This window comes from Hemibagrus wyckioides, linkage group LG26 (genome assembly GCF_019097595.1).
Source record: "Hemibagrus wyckioides isolate EC202008001 linkage group LG26, SWU_Hwy_1.0, whole genome shotgun sequence".
Classification (NCBI taxonomy): Eukaryota; Metazoa; Chordata; class Actinopteri; order Siluriformes; family Bagridae; genus Hemibagrus; species Hemibagrus wyckioides.
The window spans coordinates 1,838,121-1,858,622 of NC_080735.1; the positions used below are offsets into that span (position 1 = coordinate 1,838,121).

At 41.7% G+C, this 20,502-nt stretch overlaps 2 protein-coding genes across 2 annotated transcripts; one reads left to right on the forward strand and one right to left on the reverse strand.

The window, feature by feature from the left end:
- Positions 1–45: 45 nt before the first annotated feature.
- On the forward strand, positions 46–12,264 carry abcg2b (ATP-binding cassette, sub-family G (WHITE), member 2b). The gene is made up of 15 exons (XM_058380584.1): positions 46–1,295; positions 2,232–2,291; positions 2,560–2,677; positions 2,778–2,933; positions 8,726–8,883; positions 8,966–9,117; positions 9,235–9,318; positions 9,454–9,596; positions 9,769–9,920; positions 10,121–10,210; positions 10,317–10,441; positions 10,625–10,779; positions 10,849–10,938; positions 11,640–11,692; positions 11,792–12,264. Exons 1-15 carry the CDS (start codon positions 1,138–1,140, stop codon positions 11,937–11,939), a joined length of 1,842 nt encoding a protein of 613 aa, XP_058236567.1. The 5' UTR covers positions 46–1,137; the 3' UTR covers positions 11,940–12,264.
- Positions 12,265–13,241: 977 nt separating this feature from the next.
- On the reverse strand, positions 13,242–19,653 carry fscn1b (fascin actin-bundling protein 1b). Its single transcript, XM_058379974.1, has 5 exons — positions 18,658–19,653; positions 17,535–17,691; positions 16,265–16,386; positions 15,821–15,991; positions 13,242–15,504 (listed from the first exon to the last, which is right to left on the reverse strand). Exons 1-5 carry the CDS (start codon positions 19,472–19,474, stop codon positions 15,299–15,301), a joined length of 1,473 nt encoding a protein of 490 aa, XP_058235957.1. The 5' UTR covers positions 19,475–19,653; the 3' UTR covers positions 13,242–15,298.
- Between the last annotated feature and the right edge of the window lie 849 nt (positions 19,654–20,502).

A 20,502-nucleotide genomic window follows, 5' to 3' on the forward strand; every position in this document is an offset into this window, starting at 1 on the left:
ACAAAACAAAACGGCGACGCGCAGGCGAGACGAGCGCTCATGAAAACAAGTTACACTTTAAGCCCCGCCCTTATTATGTCTCATCCGACTCGGATTCGCTAAAACTCCAACATGGGCGTGGCGTCGTCAACACAAGCAAGTCCCGCCTTTAGCACGTTCATCGACTCCAATTCGCCAAAATACAGATGCAGGCGTGGTCTAGCAGAAACATCCATGAAAACAAGTGGCCTCAGAATCCCGCCCACCTAAGCCTCAGCGTCCAGTCTCATTCGCTAAGAGTCGGATATGGGCGGGGCTTATCAGAGCGCTGATAAAAACAAGTAACATTTGCAGCTCCTCAAGCCACACCCACTAGTGTTGGACGATACGGCTGATTTTTATCATTATCCATCCAGTATTATTAGATAACACCAAGACGATTCGCGATACCGATATCTTTAGAAAACATATTTTATCTGTAAAGGCATTGTTTGTGAGGCAAGTAATAAATAATAAACACTAAATGCTGTCATTGAAAAAATAAAATAAATGCTACCAAGCTGACCAATCAGTGTCTCAGTCTGAGTTTCTCAGATTATTCAAAAACTTATCAAACACAGTTAGTCATTTCTTGTGTATATTGTCACACTGCTGTTGATGTTTACATGGAGCATCATGTCTCAGAGATAATATAGAAACGATAATAATGATAATAGCCAGAACTAGTAGCATAGCTGCTGTTATAGAAGAATGGATCAATGCCTTCTGACCAACAGTGAGCTGAGAAAGCCAACCACCAATCATCAGCGTGTGCTGTGCTGTAAGAGGACACTGCTGTTAGAAACCCGGCTTCATCACACGGCCCAGACGTCCAACCCGACGCTGACCTCTGATGTCTAAACATAACTTTAAGTCATATAACAAAGTTCAGGCTTTATCTCCCCCTGCATGATTTCCTTTATATCACACATCCACATGTAACAGTAGGTAATGTACACACACATAACTGTAAAAGGACTTTGACCGGTTCACGCAGCAGTCAAGGGCTTTTGTTGACATCTGATTTGATTGCTTAGATCCAACTGACTGGAAATCTGTCTGACTTTCTTCTCTCTCTACGTCCTCTGTTTTTTTTTCCGTTTCTTTTTTCTCCACGTGATGGATCTGTCACCTCTGGGAAGGCGTGCGGGCGAGAAAGACAGCGTGAACATCCCAGGGCCGACTTTGACCTTCCAGAACATCTCTTATGTTGTGAGAGAGACCCGGGGGCCGTGCCGCAAGAGAGCACCCGAGAGAGAGATCCTGAAAGATGTCAGGTAAGTTCTTACAGCTCCAGGATGATGCTTACAGGATCAGATTTTTTATCTATCTATAAGTGCTTTACTCTAGCAGCTCAATCAAAACACATATCTCTGTATAAACTGGCCTGAAAATCCCCCCAAAATATAATTTATTTACAGTGCTGACACTTCATAAAGCTAAAAATTCTAATTCTAAAGAAATGTTCTCTCTTGGTATGCTGAAGGATAGTTCCCTTTTTTAATTCATTTCATAGAAAGAAATTGCAAAAAATTCCACAAGCTGAGAGTGACAATAAACCAAGCGATAGAAAGGAGGTGAAATTCCAGTCTAGACCACACCCTTTTCCAGATTAAACTAGTAAACCCAGATTAAAACCAGGTATTAGCATTAAAAAGATCCTCAAATGAGCTAAGATGATTCAGTATAATGTTTGAGGGTCTGTGTGAAAAGTGTGGTGGTGTGTTGGAGAGGGCTGAGGAGGCGGAGTCTCAGGAGAGACTTTTGTTGTCTTCTCTGCTCTTCTCTTCTTGTTGTCACACAAAAATGAGAAAGAAAGACAAAATATCTAGCAGTATACAGAAAGTGGAAACACACACACACACACACAAGTATTTCCCGATCTATCTACACACACACACACACACACACACAGGTGTAAACACTCACTCATTACCCGCTCGTTCTCTGCTATTAAATGGTGCTTCATATTTCAGATGTGTTTAGTGGGGGCATAAACTTTTGCTCACTTGCACTGTATTAACATCATAAAGCAAAACTCATCACAGGAATTAGAGCTGAGAACAGCATGAGGAACTTGAACTCACAATCTGCTGGTCAATCAGTGCACTGCCTCTGTTCCTATCAGCAGAATGATGGAGGCTTGTTCCTGCGTAACCTGCAGCGTCTGACTCTCTCACTCACATTATTGCTTCACTGTCCATTTATTTCAGTGGCATCATGAGGACGGGACTGAACGCCATCATGGGGGCGACAGGAAGTGGCAAAACCTCGTAAGTTTAATGCTTTTTTTTACTCCAGTGTTACATCACTATAATGCATGATGAAGATTATATACCAGTATCATGTGGGGGGTCACGTGATCTCAGTATCAATACACCTGGTCTTAGAAGAACCCAAAACTCTATGAAGAAGACACTGGAGTGAAAAATAAAGCTCATTAAATAAACCGTGAGCATCAAACATCACACATTTAAGAATTTGGAAGAACAAAGAAAGCCCAAAAACAGACCATGTGTGTGTGTGTGTGTGTGTGTGTAGGCTTTTGGACGTGATCTCCGGCAGGAAGGATCCTCGTGGTTTACGGTCAGGTCAGGTCTTGGTGGATAACAAAGTGGTCACTTCTGACCTGCGTCTCATCTCAGCTTACGTTGTTCAGGTGAGCGAGACTCTGCACCACCTAACAGAAGAGGATTCTGGTTAATGTAGGGATGAGAAACCTAGCTTAAACACACTGTCGGTGTCTCCTTGCGTACCAGGACGATATCCTGATGGGAACCCTGTCCGTCCGAGAGAACCTCATGTTCTCGGGACAGTTGCGTCTGCCACGTCATCAATACTCCAGCGCTGAGATAGAAAAGAAAGTGGCGAGTGTTATCAGTGAGCTGGGCCTGGAGGACTGCGCAGACACCAAGGTAACATACACACGCTGACTTCTGGAGCATAGCGTAACATAGCGTAACAGAGTGTAATGTAGCATAACATAGTGCAACAGAGTGTAATGTAGTGTAACATAATGTAACAGAGTGTAATGTAGTGTAACGTAGTGTAACAGAGTGTAATGTAGTGTAACATAATGTAACAGAGTGTAATGTAGTGTAACATAATGTAACAGAGTGTAATGTAGTGTAACGTAGTGTAACAGAGTGTAATGTAGTGTAACATAATGTAACAGAGTGTAATGTAGCGTAATGTAGCATAACATAGTGCAACAGAGTGTAATGTAGTGTAACGTAGTGTAACAGAGTGTAATGTAGCATAACATAATGTAACAGAGTGTAATGTAGCGTAATGTAGCATAACATAGTGCAACAGAGTGTAATGTAGTGTAACGTAGTGTAACAGAGTGTAATGTAGCATAACATAATGTAACAGAGTGTAATGTAGCGTAATGTAGCATAACAGTGCAACAGAGTGTAACATAGCGTAACAGAGTGTAACAGTGTAATGTAACGTCACTTAGCATAACAGTGTAACATAGCATAACATAGTGTAACAGAGTGTAATGTAGTGTAACATAATGTAACAGAGTGTAATGTAGTGTAACATAATGTAACAGAGTGTAATGTAGTGTAACATAATGTAACAGAGTGTAATGTAGCGTAATGTAGCATAACATAGTGCAACAGAGTGTAATGTAGTGTAACATAATGTAACAGAGTGTAATGTAGCGTAATGTAGCATAACATAGTGCAACAGAGTGTAATGTAGTGTAACATAATGTAACAGAGTGTAATGTAGCGTAATGTAGCATAACATAGTGCAACAGAGTGTAATGTAGTGTAACATAATGTAACAGAGTGTAATGTAGTGTAACATAATGTAACAGAGTGTAATGTAGCATAACATAGTGCAACAGAGTGTAATGTAGTGTAACATAATGTAACAGAGTGTAATGTAGCGTAATGTAGCATAACATAGTGCAACAGAGTGTAATGTAGTGTAACATAATGTAACAGAGTGTAATGTAGCGTAATGTAGCATAACATAGTGCAACAGAGTGTAATGTAGTGTAACATAATGTAACAGAGTGTAATGTAGTGTAACATAATGTAACAGAGTGTAATGTAGCGTAATGTAGCATAACATAGTGTAACAGAGTGTAATGTAGTGTAACATAATGTAACAGAGTGTAATGTAGCATAACATAGTGCAACAGAGTGTAATGTAGTGTAACATAATGTAACAGAGTGTAATGTAGCGTAATGTAGCATAACATAGTGCAACAGAGTGTAATGTAGTGTAACATAATGTAACAGAGTGTAATGTAGCATAACATAGTGCAACAGAGTGTAATGTAGTGTAACATAATGTAACAGAGTGTAATGTAGCGTAATGTAGCATAACATAGTGCAACAGAGTGTAATGTAGTGTAACATAATGTAACAGAGTGTAATGTAGCGTAATGTAGCATAACATAGTGCAACAGAGTGTAATGTAGTGTAACATAATGTAACAGAGTGTAATGTAGTGTAACATAATGTAACAGAGTGTAATGTAGCGTAATGTAGCATAACATAGTGTAACAGAGTGTAATGTAGTGTAACATAATGTAACAGAGTGTAATGTAGCATAACATAGTGCAACAGAGTGTAATGTAGTGTAACATAATGTAACAGAGTGTAATGTAGCGTAATGTAGCATAACATAGTGCAACAGAGTGTAATGTAGTGTAACATAATGTAACAGAGTGTAATGTAGCGTAATGTAGCATAACATAGTGCAACAGAGTGTAATGTAGCGTAACGTAGTGTAACAGAGTGTAACATAGCGTAACGTAGTGTAACAGAGTGTAACATAGCGTAACGTAGTGTAACAGTGTAATGTAACGTCACTTAGCATAACAGTGTAACATAGCATAACATAGTGTAACAGAGTGTAATGTAGTGTAACTTAGGATAACAGAGTGTAACGTAGCATAACATAGTGTAACAGAGTATAATGTAGCATAACTTAGCATAACCTAGTGTAACAGAGTGTAACATAACGTAACATAGAGTAACAGAGTGTAATGTAGTGTTACTTAGCATAACAATGTAACAGAATGTAACGTAGCATAACTTAGCATAACAGTGTAACAGAGTATAATGTACAGTAACTTAGCATAACATAGTGTAACGTAGCGTAACGTAGTGTAACAGAGTGTAATGTAGTGTAACGTAGCATAACATAGCATGACAGAGTGTAAAGTAGCTTAACAGAGTGTAACGTAGCATAACAGAGTGTAACAGAGTATAAAGTAGAGTAACAGAGTGTAACGTAGCGTAACAGACTGTAACGTAGTGTAACAGAGTGTAACATGCCATAACATAGTGTAATATAGCATAACAGAGTGTAACGTAGTGTAACAGAGTGTAAAGTAGAGTAACAGAGTGTAACGTAGCATAACAGAGTGTAACATAGCGTAACAGAGTGTAACATGGCATAACAGTGTAATATAGCATAACAGAGTGTAACGTAGTGTAACAGAGTATAACGTGTAACAGAGTGTAACGTAGTGTAACAGAGTATAACGTGTAACAGAGTGTAACGTAGTGTAACAGAGTGTAACATGGCATAACAGTGTAATATAGCATAACAGAGTGTAACGTAGTGTAACGGAGTGTAACGTGTAACAGAGTGTAACGTAGCGTTACAGAGTGTAACGTAGCGTTACAGAGTGTAACGTAGCGTAACAGAGTGTAACGTAGCGTAACAGAGTGTAATGTAGCATAACAGAGTGTAACGTAGCGTAACAGAGTGTAACGTAGCGTAACAGAGTGTAACATAGCGTAACAGTGTAATATAGCGTAACAGATTGTGACAAAGCGTGACAAAGTGTAACGTAGCGTAACAGAGTGTAACATGGCATAACAGTGTAATGTAGTGTAACAGAGTGTAACGTAGTGTAACAGAGTGTAATGTAGCGTAACAGATTGTGACATGGCGTTACAAAGTGTGACATAGTGTAACAGAGTGTAATGTGTAACAGAGTGTAACGTAGCATAACAGAGTGTAACGTAGCGTAACAGAGTGTAACATGACATAACAGTTAATGTAGTGTAATAGAGTGTAACGTAGCATAACAGAGTGTAACGTAGCGTAACAGAGTGTGACATAGTGTAACAGAGTGTAACGTGTAACAGAGTGTAACGTAGCATAACAGAGTGTAACGTAGCGTAACAGAGTGTAACATGACATAACAGTTAATGTAGTGTAATAGAGTGTAACGTAGCATAACAGAGTGTTATGTAGCGTAACAGAGTGTAACGTAGCGTAACAGAGTGTAACATAGTGTAACATAGTGTAATGTAGCGTAACAGAGTGTAATGTAGCGTAACAGAGTGTAACGTAGCGTTACAGAGTGTAACGTAGCGCAACAGAGTGTAATGTAGCATAACAGATTGTAACGTGGCGTGACAAAGTGTGACATAGTGTAACAGAGTGTAACATGGCATAACAGTGTAATGTAGCATAACAGAGTGTAATGTAGCATAACATAGTGTGTTGTAGCGTAACAGAGTGTAACGTAGTGTAACAGTGTAACGTGTAACAGAGTGTAACGTAGTGTAACAGAGTGTAACGTAGTGTAACAGAGTGTAACGTAGCGTAACAGAGTGTAACATGACATAACACAGTGTAAAGTAGAGTAACAGAGTGTAACGTAGCATTACAGAGTGTAACGTAGCGTAACAGAGTGTAACATGACATAACACAGTGTAAAGTAGAGTAACAGAGTGTAAAGTAGCTTAACAGAGTGTAACGTAGTGTAACAGAGTATAAAGTAGAGTAACAGAGTGTAACGTAGTGTAACAGAGTGTAACATGGCATAACACAGTGTAATATAGCATAACAGAGTGTAACGTGTAACAGAGTGTAACGTAGCGTAACAGAGTGTAACGTAGCATTACAGAGTGTAACATAGCGTAACAGAGTGTAATGTAGCATAACAGATTGTGACATGGCGTGACAAAGTGTGACGTAGTGTAACAGAGTGTAACATGGCATAACAGTGTAATGTAGCCTAACAGAGTGTAATGTAGCGTAACAGAGTGTAACGTAGCGTAACATAGTGTGTTGTAGCGTAACAGAGTGTAACGTAGCATAACAGAGTGTAATGTAGCATAACAGAGTGTAACGTAGCGTAACAGAGTGTAACGTAGCGTAACAGAGTGTAATGTAGCGTAACAGAGTGTAACATAGCGTAACAGAGTGTAATATAGCGTAACAGATTGTGACATAGCGTGACAAAGTGTAACGTAGCGTAACAGAGTGTAACATGGCATAACAGTGTAATGTAGTGTAACAGAGTGTAACGTAGTGTAACAGAGTGTAATGTAGCGTAACAGATTGTGACATGGCGTTACAAAGTGTGACATAGTGTAACAGAGTGTAACGTGTAACAGAGTGTAACGTAGCGTAACAGAGTGTAACGTAGCGTAACATAGTGTAACATGGCATAACAGTTAATGTAGTGTAATAGAGTGTAACGTAGCATAACAGAGTGTTATGTAGCGTAACAGAGTGTAACGTAGCGTAACATAGTGTAACGTAGCGTAACAGAATGTAACGTAGCGTAACAGAGTGTAATGTAGCGTAACAGAGTGTAATGTAGCGTAACAGAGTGTAACGTAGCGTTACAGAGTGTAACGTAGCGCAACAGAGTGTAATGTAGCATAACAGATTGTGACGTGGCGTGACAAAGTGTGACGTAGTGTAACAGAGTGTAACATGGCATAACAGTGTAATGTAGCATAACAGAGTGTAATGTAGCGTAACATAGTGTGTTGTAGCGTAACAGAGTGTAACGTAGTGTAACATAGTGTGTTGTAGCGTAACAGAGTGTAACAGAGTGTAATGTAGCGTAACAGATTGTGACATGGCGTTACAAAGTGTGAAGTAGTGTAACAGAGTGTAATGTAGCATAACAGATTGTGACATGGCGTGACAAAGTGTGACGTAGTGTAACAGAGTGTGACGTAGCGTAACAGAGTGTAACAGAGTGTAATGTAGCGTAACAGATTGTGACATGGCGTTACAAAGTGTGAAGTAGTGTAACATAGTGTAACAGAGTGTAATGTAGCATAACAGATTGTGACGTGGCGTGACAAAGTGTGACGTAGTGTAACAGAGTGTGACGTAGCGTAACAGAGTGTAACAGAGTGTAATGTAGCGTAACAGATTGTGACATGGCGTTACAAAGTGTGAAGTAGTGTAACAGAGTGTGACGTAGTGTAACAGAGTGTAATGTAGCATAACAGATTGTGACGTGGCGTGACAAAGTGTGACGTAGTGTAACAGAGTGTGACGTAGCGTAACAGAGTGTAACAGAATGTAATGTAGCATAACAGATTGTGACGTGGCGTGACAAAGTGTGACGTAGTGTAACAGAGTGTGACGTAGCGTAACAGAGTGTAATGTAGCATAACAGATTGTGACGTGGCGTGACAAAGTGTGACGTAGTGTAACAGTGTAACATAGCGTAACAGAGTGTAATGTAGCATAACAGATTGTGACGTGGCGTGACAAAGTGTGACGTAGTGTAACAGAGTGTAATGTAGCATAACAGATTGTGACGTGGCGTGACAAAGTGTGACGTAGTGTAACATAGTGTAACATAGCGTAACAGAGTGTAACGTAGCGTAACAGAGTGTAATGTAGCGCAACAGATTGTGCCGTGGCGTGACAAAGTGTGACGTAGCAATTCTGTTCTTTCTCTCCTTGTTAGATCGGGACGGAGTTTCTGAGGGGCGTGTCCGGTGGAGAGAGGAAGCGCTGCAGTATAGGAATGGAGCTCATGACGTCTCCGTCGCTCCTGTTCCTGGACGAACCGACCACTGGACTGGACTCTAACACAGCCAACAGCATCATAGCTCTGCTGCACAGGTACCAGAACATCGCTGATGGAGAAACATCTTGAACATCTCAGATACACACACAACACACCATCCCTCTCTCCTTCATCCAGACTCTCCCGCAGCAGCAGGACCATCATTTTCTCCATCCACCAGCCACGTTACTCCATCTTCAGGTTGTTTGACCACCTGACCCTCCTCTACAAGGGAGAGTGCGTCTATGCCGGACCTGCTAATCATGCTATTCAGTACTTTAATGACCTGGGTAACTGTCTCACACACACACACACATACACACACACACACACACACACACACACACACATAAACACACATAACACACTCTGTAACCTCCAGCACTGTGTGTGTATTTTGATATTAGGTTATGAGTGTGAAGCCTTTAACAATCCTGCAGATTTCTTCCTGGACGTGACGAACGGTGAAGTTTCTGCTTCAGTGACCTCAGGTAACTCACCTGGAGCTCTGAGTAACAGTCCAACTGACTGACCTGTTCAAATCAACCTTCACTGTCTGCCCCATTAGGGTGTCATACCATTGACGGTTTTCTGGTGTGTGTGTGTGTGTGTGTGTATTGGGATAGATAAATCCCTAGCAGAGCTCTATAGACATTCCCAGGATTGTGCTGCACTCACAGAGGAGCTGAAGCAAATCAGCGTCCAGTCAGATTACATAACCACATCCAAACGGTCAACACCATCTTATGTGACACCGTTCTTCCATCAGGTGTGTGTGTGTGTGTGTGGACTCGATTAAACCCTTGGTTGTGTGACTCTTCTCTATGCCTGCAGTGTGAACTGACCCTAAATGTGCCACTAAACTACAAGAAGTGAAATGGAAAGAACTGTGAGGAGAGAAAGAGTTAGAAGTTGTGTGTGTGTGTGTGTGTGTTACACAGTTAAATATGCTGTCCAGGAGGACGGCTCTGAACTTGTTGAGGAATCCTCAGACCTCCTATGCCCAGATGGCGTTGAACATCCTGTTTGGAGTGATGGTGGGACTCATTTACTTTCAGATGCCTCACACGCTACCTGAGGGGCTGCAGAACAGGTACATGTCCATCTGTCTGTCCATCTGTCTATCTGTCCATCCTTCTGTCTGATTCTGTCCATCCTTCTGTCTGATTCTGTCCATCCTTCTGTCGGAGGAACATTTCAGACTGTAGGTGAATAAATCAGTAGATAGATTAACTATACTAGATAGCGTGATGTGAAGATAATTAATACACTGTGTGTGTGTGTTCATTCTAGAACCGGAGCATTCTTCTTCCTCATCATTAACATGGTGTTTGCGAACCTGTCAGCGGTGGAGCTCTTCATTAACGAGAGAGCGCTGTTCGTGTGAGTGTGTGACATTTTAACGACTGATTACTGGTCAGTTTCTCCAAAATACTTCCCAGTAAGTGCCATGTGTGTGTGTGTGTGTGTGTGTGTATGTCATTCACAGGCATGAGAACTCCAGTGGCTATTACCGAACCTCTGTGTACTTCCTGTCTAAAGTGTTTGTAGATCTAATCCCAAACCGTTTGATTCCCATCTTTGTTTTCTCTGCAATCTCCTACTACATGATGGGTGAGTCCAACATCACTGTCTGCAATAAGCTCCATATTTATGTTATTAAAGAAATATTTACACATTTGAAGGAGGAAAATACATTTGAAAGGAAAAAATCTGCTTAATAAACAACAAACAAATAAATAAATGCGCCATAATGTTGTGTTTGTGTAATGTAGAAGTGTGTGTGTGTGTGTTCAGGGCTGAAGCCAGCGTTTGTAGCCTTTCTGTGTTTCGCACTGACCATGTCTCTGGTGAGTCTAGCAGCGGTCAGTCTGGCCTTCCTGGCTAGCGCCAGTGTGAGCTCCTTCGCCATGGCCAACGTTCTCATCGCGCTGCCCTTCGTCTTTATGATGGTCAGTGTTTTGATTCGCACAGCTCTGACTTTTATACCGCAGTAATTATAAGACTGAGATCTTTCACAGGTCTTTGGTGGATTCCTGGTAAACCTGAACTCCATGCTGAACTGGCTGTCCTGGCTCAAGTGGGTCAGCATCTTCAGATACGGACTGAACGTAAGGAGAAGAGATTCATCTCTGAAATCTGATAATGTTTACCAACATACACCATACTGCCAAAAGTATTGGGACACCCCTCCAGGTCATTGAATTCAGGGGTTGTTTTTCAGGGGTTGGACTCGGCCCCTTAGTTCCAGTGAAAGGAACTCTTAATGCTTCAGCTTCATACCAAGACATTTTGGACAATTTCATGCTCTTTGTGGGAACAGTTTGGGGATGACCCCTTCCTGTTCCAACATGACTGCACACCAGTGACCAAAGCAAGGTCCATAAAGACATGGATGAGTGAGTTTGGTGTGGAGGAACTTGACTGTCCTGCACAGAGTCCTGACCTCAACCCCATAGAACACCTTTGGGATGAATTAGAGTGGAGACTGTGAGACAGACCTTCTCATCCAACATCAGTGCCTGACCTCACAAATGACCACGCTTCTAGAGGAATGGTCAAAAATTCCCAAAAACACACTCCTAAACCTTGTGGAAAGCCTTCCCAGAAGAGTTGAAGCTGTTGTAAGTGCAAAAGGGGGAACAACTCCATATTACATTCATGTGGATGCAAAGGCAGATGTCCCAGAACTTTTGGCAATATAGTGTAGAATAGTGTAGTGTTTTTGGAAGCTGGAGTCTCCAGTGTCAGAGCTCACAGGAAGTAACATTACATGCAGCAGAAACACACATGATGTCTTCTGTGTTTGCAGGCCATAACCATCAATGAGATGACAGGACAGGTGTTTTACACTAACAATACCAGGTACCTGCTGAGATTTTCAGGGATTCTCACCTGCCTGTGTGCTGGATCTGGTGCAGTCTGGTTAAAATGATGAATTGCTGTTTCTCTTCTCTGCTGAAGATTTCCAGGAGAGCTGTATCTTCAGGCTCAGAGAATCGACTACAGCGCCTGGGGCTTCTGGCAGAATCAGGTGGCTCTGCTGGGCATCATGCTGGTGTGTATGACGCTGGCCTACGTGCAGCTCCTCAGGATTAAACGCTGGAAGTGACGGAATTACGCCAAAAACGAGGAAAAGTAGGAATGAATCTGTAATCACGTATGACTAAAGAAATTGTGAATCACATTGTGAATTCCCATCTTCATCTGATGGTCTGGTCTGATGACGAGCAACAACGTGACATTTTTACACAATCGCTTTACATCAGTCAGTTTCTTCAATCAAAATAGTTTTTATTTTTGTAATTTTTTTTTCTGAATAATTTCTTTTTATAAAATAATTTCAATTATTTTATTTATTATGTTTAAAAAAGTACAAAGATCTGTAAGCCTCTTCAACAAAAAGAAAATGAAACAGGTATTATCATTAGGCTCGACTTTCCCCATTTTATTTAATTACTTTAATTGTAATTTAATTGTGTTTAATGATTTGTATTTTCATTTAATTTACTTTCATTTCATTTCATTGTATTTTAATTATTTGCAATTATTTATTTTATAATGTATTTTTGCTTCAATTTTCAATTACCGATTCAAAGGAGCCGACTCTTCACTAACATTTGATGGAGTTATAATGCAATGTGGATGTAGCCACTAGATGGCAGCACGTGACCTCTCACTCGATCTCGCGCTCGCTCTCTCTTACATTCACACACCGGCATACACAGTGTGTGTGTGTGTGTGTGTGTGTGTAAGGATGACTCTGCAAATGTCCACTTGGAAATGAATTATTAGAATGGAAATGAATTATTAGAATCTAGAGAATAGTGTGTGTGTGTGTGTGTGTGTGTGTAGCATATGTATGGTAAATCTCATGCACATCTGCTAGACATTAATGGTCCAAGCCTCCCCTGTATGTGTGTGTGTGTGTGTGTGTGTTTGTGTGTAGCACTGTGCAGTTCTCAAGTCACATCCTGACCTATATTATCAATGCGACCTGTTCAAGAGAGTGAGAGCAAGCAAGGAGGAGGAAGAGATGGAGATGTGTGTGTGTGTGTGTGTGTGTGTATGTGTGTTCATTTTGTTACGCAAACCTTATTTCTCACCCACTACTTTGGTGACTTTGCACTTGCTGTTTCCATGGCAACACTTTATCTAGTCATAAATCTGAGCAAGGCGAAGGAGTGTGTGTGTGTGTTGGAGAGAGACAGAGAGAGAGAGAACATTGTGTCACGTTAGCATGCTAATCTCTAATTCAAACAAACTGCAGTGCTAACACAAACTTTGCATGCTAGCGCAACTGCCTGGTTTTAACTCTTTCTTTTTAGCTTTAAGGATTTTATCTGCGATTCTAAACGTTTACAAACGAACCTTTCACTAGCCAAAGAAAAAAAAACCACCCAGAGAGCTGGTGTTGAGTTTGACTCGAGCTTTATTTAAGTCTTTGACTTTACAAATGGCACATGAAGACAGAAACCCAGGAGCACCTCTGTTCTACTTTCCTCCATGAGAAAGGCACCGGTCACTTTCCCTCAGGACAGTAAAGCTTTTTAAGACACAGCAGTGCAAATTAAACAAAACTCCTCTCACTTCTGAAAGACTTTAAACATTTAGACTGAAATACTGGTTCTGATGCTAGTTTGTGTTTTAGTTGTGTTTTGTTTTTTTGTTTTCATTCCTGTCAGAAGTTAGCGGTGTTGTGTTGTGATGTCACAACGTTATGAAATTGCTAATAGTTAGCGCAGTTACAATAATGTTCAATAGCAGCGATCTGTTTAGATTTTTCCCCGTCGTCCAGCGTAGAAGCGACTGAGACTCCAGCAAGCGCTCGGCTCGGCTAATTAGTGATAAAATGCGCGTTAGCTATAAATGCAGAGTTAGCTATAAATGCAGAGTTAGCTATAAAGGTTTGAGTAGAGTGTATATATCTCACAGAAGGTGAAAGCTGCAGACTAACACGCTAAAGCGCCGCCACATCGCTCTCTTCAGCCAGAGATGACGCGAGCGCTAATTCCCGCTGTGTCGCTATCAGAACAGCGGTGTGTGTAATGGAGTGAACTGTTCCAAAAGTTAAACTAAACCTTGTTGATGATAAACTTTGTCGTTGTTCCTGTTAAAGAGAGACTCCACGGGTATCTGTTTAACAAATGAAGGGTGTGATTTGTGCGTGTGTGTGTGTGTGTGTGTGTGTGTGTGTAGTCAGGAAAGCGTTGTGTTTTTCTAGAGCTCTGGACGTAGCAGCACTGCTATTTAAAACCCGACCTCATTACACCAGCCTCCCTTCACGCTAAAAATGTTTCTGGTTCAGGACACAGTCCTCATCTGTGAAGGACAAGCTGCTGATTTACACGAACCTCATCCGCGTCTTCTAGCGGTCTTCACGGGAGCGTACACCCCTTGTGTTTCTGTAACTCTGAATGACAGATGTTCTGGAATCTAACTCTGCTAATTAATAGGAGACGGGATTAGTCGCGATTGTCAGCGGCGTCAAGTCTTGTTGAACCCCTCAGATGTGAGAATGAAGTTTTCTCTCCCAAGAAACATCACCCTGTAAATATATCCCACTAAAATGACACGTATTCAGAAGCGCAGGTATATTTCGGAGCAGCGAGTGTGTACTAGCGCCTACTTTACAGTTAGCTTCATGACACTGCACATGCAGAACAGCCGTGTGTGGAATGGTCACACCGAGTCCTGACCAGTTCAAAGAGAGACAGATCGGATGATCCGGTGCTGGATAAAGCGCTTTTTCCAGTTTATTTCCGAGACGATGGATCTATTAGAGATGTACGTGAATGAGAATCAACTATAGCTGCTGAAGTTCTTACGTGGTTTGTCCTTTTAGGCCACGCCCACTTCAGGTTTAACTCTTAACCCATACCCTAGATACTGTCACAGTCTGAGAGCGACTATTTGGGTCTGTTTTACAAATTTATAAAAGATGATCAGCTAGTAAGCTTTTAAACAACGCGTAGCTAGCTATCACAACAGAATTAGCTTAGTGTGCAGTTCGTCTTTTTTTTAGCGTGTAGTGTGCTTTTTTGTTTGCCTTGTGCTTTGTGTTCACGTATCATACTTAAGTATGTAGCGTCAGTCTCTGTCGTTTGTTCTTGAGTTGTAGCAGTAGCCGTACGTTCACTCTAGCGGGTGACACGGTGCTGCTCGTAGTTTTGTTTGCGCGTAGCAACTATTACTTTGTGGGCGTGGTCTGTGTTTTGCTAAGAAATGGTAGTAGGTATATGTATAGCTAATTCTTTTCATGCTGTATTTTTCTTCCTAACGTCCCTACAGACATTTTAATGAGATGAAATGACGTTGTCTTCAGCCGTAAACAAGCTACAGGTAAAAGTCAGAATGCGTCACGTATGTAGAAACTATGTAGGATAGTCACCTGTTATTTGTTAGTGTGAACATAGAGTCAGTCAGGAGTGTGTGTGTGTGTGTGTGTGTGTGTGTGTGTGGGTGTGTGTATTAGTACTCCCACAGCGTAGCATTAGCGATACTCTTTGCATTAGCCTTCAGCACCCCAGCATGGTCTCCCTTCAGATAAAGACCCTGTTGTGTCTTAATGGCCACTCTGTTATAATCACAGAACTCAAACAGGAAGTAGATGGGCGTGGCGCTGCTGCTCACGACGACGCCATCAGCCTCCACCATCCAGTACTTCCCTGCTGAGTCTAAAGGACAGAGAGAGAGAGAGAGAGAGAGAGAGGGAGATGATAGGATGATTACAATGAAAAGATGCTAAGCTCTGATCAGGAATGTTGCTAGCATGAACTTTGTTTTAGTTCCACCCCCAACTTATCATTGGCTCGTTTCTCGAGTGTGTGCACCTGTTCTGTGTTTCAGACCATGTTGTCTTGCCAGCTCTATGCAGTATTTCCTTGTCTGGTCTCTAGTTTTCCATCTAGTCTCAGTGTTAACGTTTCTCTTAAAGTGAAACTCAGCAGAAACGGAAATGGAGGCAAACGTAAACAAAAGGCAGAGCCTTACCTCGGAGGCAGTAGGCATTGTTAGTGTACTCCAACTGGAAGATGTCGTAGGAAGAGCGGTTGGAGTCCAGTGTTCCGGTGCCTTGCTTACGGCAGCCGATGAAGCCATCTTCTCCGCGCACGACGATCAGCGGCCTGTTAATGAGCTTCAACACAAACTCCTCCTGTTCACCTGTTAGCACAAACAACACCAATCACAACATGGAGGTCACCAGTTACACCTCCAGAGCTGGACTGGGAAGAACATTCAGTGTTAGGTTTTTAAGTAGCTAAATGCCTTCTAAAGTCAGATTAACTACTCAGCTAGATCTCAAGTGCTGCTAGCTGGTAAACTGGTTAACTGTATGGTAGCTAACTGATGCTAAGAATCGTGTGAATGTTTTTATTTGATATTTTCAATTTGTTCAGCAAAACCTGCTGTGTACATTTACACACACACACACACCTGCGGAGTCCACGGAGGCAGCCAGCTGACCGTTCTTCTTGGCTGCTATGTACTTGCCGTTACTGGCCTTGAGTGTGACCTTCGCTCCGTTCCACTCCAACTCAAAGAAGCAGCTGGCGGATCTGTGATGATAATAAAGAAGCGCACTGATTAGCATAACATCGACATAAGGAATAAAACAGTTGGGTGTGTGCAGTTATATATAATAATAAATGGATAATGGATGGATGGATGGATAGACAGACAGACAGACAGATAGACAGACAGACAGACAGATAGATAGATAGATAGATAGATAGATAGATAGATAGATAGATAGATAGATAGATAGATAGATGGACGGATGGACAGACAGATAGATAGACAGACACACAGATAGATAGATAGATAGATAGATAGATAGATAGATAGATAGATAGATAGATAGATAGATAGACAGACAGATAGACAGACACACAGATAGATAGATAGATAGATAGATAGATAGATAGATAGATAGATAGATAGATAGATAGATAGATAGATAGACAGACAGACAGACAGACAGACACACAGATAGATAGATAGATAGATAGATAGATAGATAGATAGATAGATAGATAGATAGATAGATAGATAGATAGATAGATAGATAGACAGACACACAGATAGATAGATAGATAGATAGATAGATAGATAGATAGATAGATAGATAGACAGACAGACAGACAGACAGACAGACAGACAGACAGATAGATAGATAGATAGATAGATAGATAGATAGATAGATAGATAGATAGATAGACGGATGGACGGACAGACAGATAGACAGACAGATAGACAGACACACAGATAGATAGATAGATAGATAGATAGATAGATAGATAGATAGATAGATAGATAGATAGATAGATAGACAACACACAGATAGATAGATAGATAGATAGATAGATAGATAGATAGATAGATAGATAGATAGATAGATAGATAGATAGACAGACAGACAGACAGACAGACAGATAGATAGATAGATAGATAGATAGATAGATAGATAGATAGACAGACAGATAGACAGACACACAGATAGATAGACAGACACACAGATAGATAGACCGATAGATAGATAGATAGATAGATAGATAGATAGATAGATAGATAGATAGATAGATAGATAGATAGATAGATAGCTCTTTAAGTCCAAAGCACTGATACCTGAGACTCCTTCCACCAGTCACACAGAAACAGTCTCACTGTCACCTGGAGCATCTTGTACAGATACAAAAGGACTCACTTTTCCGAAGCGGTGCACTGAATCGCTCCGCTCAGAGTCAGGCTCCAGTATTTCCCGTTACAGGCCCTGAAAGCACAGCGCTTCGTCTCCTGGTCCACCTCCATCTGGAAGACTTCCTGATCCGACTCTTCGTCCTGATTGGCTGACAGATCCACGCCTGAAATCATCGCAAACCATGAGATATGAAAATGTTTAGAGTAACACCTGAAGTCAGTGAGACTCCACCCTCTCACAAAGACACACCCAGGAGGCGGGGCATACACATATATACATTCTAGAGAGCATTTATTTGAATGAGCAGAAAGTTAATAGAAAGTGAGTCATGAAAAATATTGAAACATTTCTACACGTAACGTTCTGAAAAAAAGTTAATGAGAATATCTCCAAAAGTATTTTTTTGTATTTTTGTTAAAATTTACTGCTCAAAATGATGACCACAGAAATTCATGTCCCACCTACGACTGATTTTTACATAATAAAAAACAGACAGATACGTCAGATATGGAATTATACATAAAAATGAAATTAAAAATGATAAAAATAAAATATTAACGCAAATATCAAACCAAAACAAAATTCTTTAGATGTCTGCAGCATCCTTTCAGTGCAGGCTTCTTTAATTTATTCTTTTTTTATCTCTGTTAGAAAGATGTTTCTAAATGATATAGAATTATTAAAGAGTAAAATATGGATTCAGTTCTTTATCCACTGAAAGATCATTTAAAAAAGAAAAATGGTTCTTTTACACGCAAATGAACAGAAAGGGCTTTAAAGATCCAGATTTTTTAGATGTTTCTTATTGCTTAAAATTCCACTTCATTTCTTTTTCATCTTTTAACTTTATATATATATATATTTTTTTTTTTTTTTTTTTTTTTTTTTTTTTTGTGGGTTTCATGGAGAAACAATGAGACTGGCGGAAATTATGATAAATAAATAAATAAATAAATAAATAAATAAATAAATAAATAAATGATGGTTTGTGATGAATTACAGTGAAGTGATATGGAGGTTATGATCATTCTGAGTTATAAAATTATGATCAGAGAGAGAGAGAGAGATATGATGATGATGATGTTTGATGAAAATGGGTTTTATTATGGCGGTGAATTAATAGCCGCACCCTGGCGCATGGACACGTTCCTGTCGTTGCTGGCGGTCAGCACCACCTGCCCGCGGCTCCTCTCCAGCACGAACACCTCGTCTTTACCCACACGGACGTTTTTACCCGCCTTGACTGCACCGCTCGGGCCAGAGGGTGCCAGGTATCTCCCGGTAGCGTCCCGGAACGCCACAGTACCCGCGCGGAACTCCAGCGTGAACCCGGTGTCGTTCTGCGTCTCCGGAACCAGCGCGCCGGTGCTGGAGAGGAAGCGGCCGCCGGCGGTCTGCAGGTGGTAGCGGCGCTCACGGTACACCAAGGTGAGCACGGAGCCCACGCCCCAGGGTGCATCGCGGTCCGCCGCGAGCTCGCTGCGCCCGGGGTGCGCGTGCAGGTAGCGCTTGCGTGCAACGCTGTACAGGTTGACCTGCGGGTGCGTGGCGAGGTGAACGTACCACTTCTCGTCGGTCGTGGAGCACACCACGCGATCCTCGGTGCCGCCCAGGTAGCGGCCGTGCGCCTCGGAGCGGAGTGACCAGCGGCCGTCGGCATGCGCCACCACGCAGAAGCGGCAGTCTGGGCAGGGTCGCTCGCACTCAGCTGTCACGTTCCCGTCCTTGTCGGAGGACAGGTAGCGACCCAAGTGACTGCGCAGGAGGACCGAGCTGGAGTCTCCCGCCTGGTCCGCGTGCTCCAGCGTCCATACCTGTTTCTTACGCATGGACGTGGCGCACGCGTTTACTTTAAAGCCGAACGCCTCCGCGGTCAAATATTTGTCTTCTACATTGATCAAGCCGAGCTGAATAACTGTACTCTCTCCTAAACCTCCTGAAGCCATCTTTTTAAGAGATTTTAAGATTTTTTTCTGGGAGTCCGGGTGGGTGTGACCGTTAGCGTTGTGTGTGCGCGCGTGCCCGTGTGCTGCTGTGTGTGTGCCCGCGCGCGTGTGTGACCGACAGTGAAAGAGAGAGAGAGTAAAAAAGAGACAACGAGTGTGTGTGTGGGGGGGGGGGGTAGCAGCTTCTTTTCCTCTCTTCCTCTTATTCCCACGTCTCTAAATAAAGCAGAGTGCGCGCGCGCTGCATCATCTGTGAGCGCGCATCACCTGGCCCGCGCGCGCATAGATGCAGCGTGACCGTTATCTTCTGACGTCAGCAGTTGCCAAGAGAAGATGTACGCTCCCTCACTTTTAGGAGAATAAAAAGGCAAGCAGCCTGCTTAATGTCATATTTCAGCACAGTTCTGTTCAGGTCTCCAGTCTGATTTTATGAAGTTGTTGATTAAGAGAAGAAAACAGCAAGTGTTTAATTTCCTCTGAGAAGATCCATGAAGCAAACTCCTGCAGTTTACATTACTGAGAAACCTCAAAGAAGAGAAATCTAAAGAAAACTCCAGCACTAACGATGCCACCCGTATTTAATCTGTTTGTGTGGTGTCCATGTTACTCAAAAAACAATGATGTTGCTATTAGAGTGAGTTGTTAATAAGTAAATATGTCTGGTATACTGTTTCTGGTTTATCAAAAACTTCTGACCAATCAGAAGTCAGAGCCATTGACAGAATTGGACTTTCAAATATTTAGGCTATTTCTTATGTAAGGCATTTATCACAGACTGGAAAGAAGAAATAATGTTTTGCAGGACGATGGGATGACCTCATCACCCTCAGCTGAATATGGAAATGGTCAGAGGTCTTCAAACACACACACACACACACACACACTTGAAGCAGGTAATCAATACATCTGAAGTGCCCGATGGCCTCCACAGGATTCATTTATCAGCCTTTCTTCCTTGTCTGGAACTGGGACAGAATCAAAAACAGCTTCATGTCTCTGGAGGCAGACCTAAAATGAAGATTCTCACA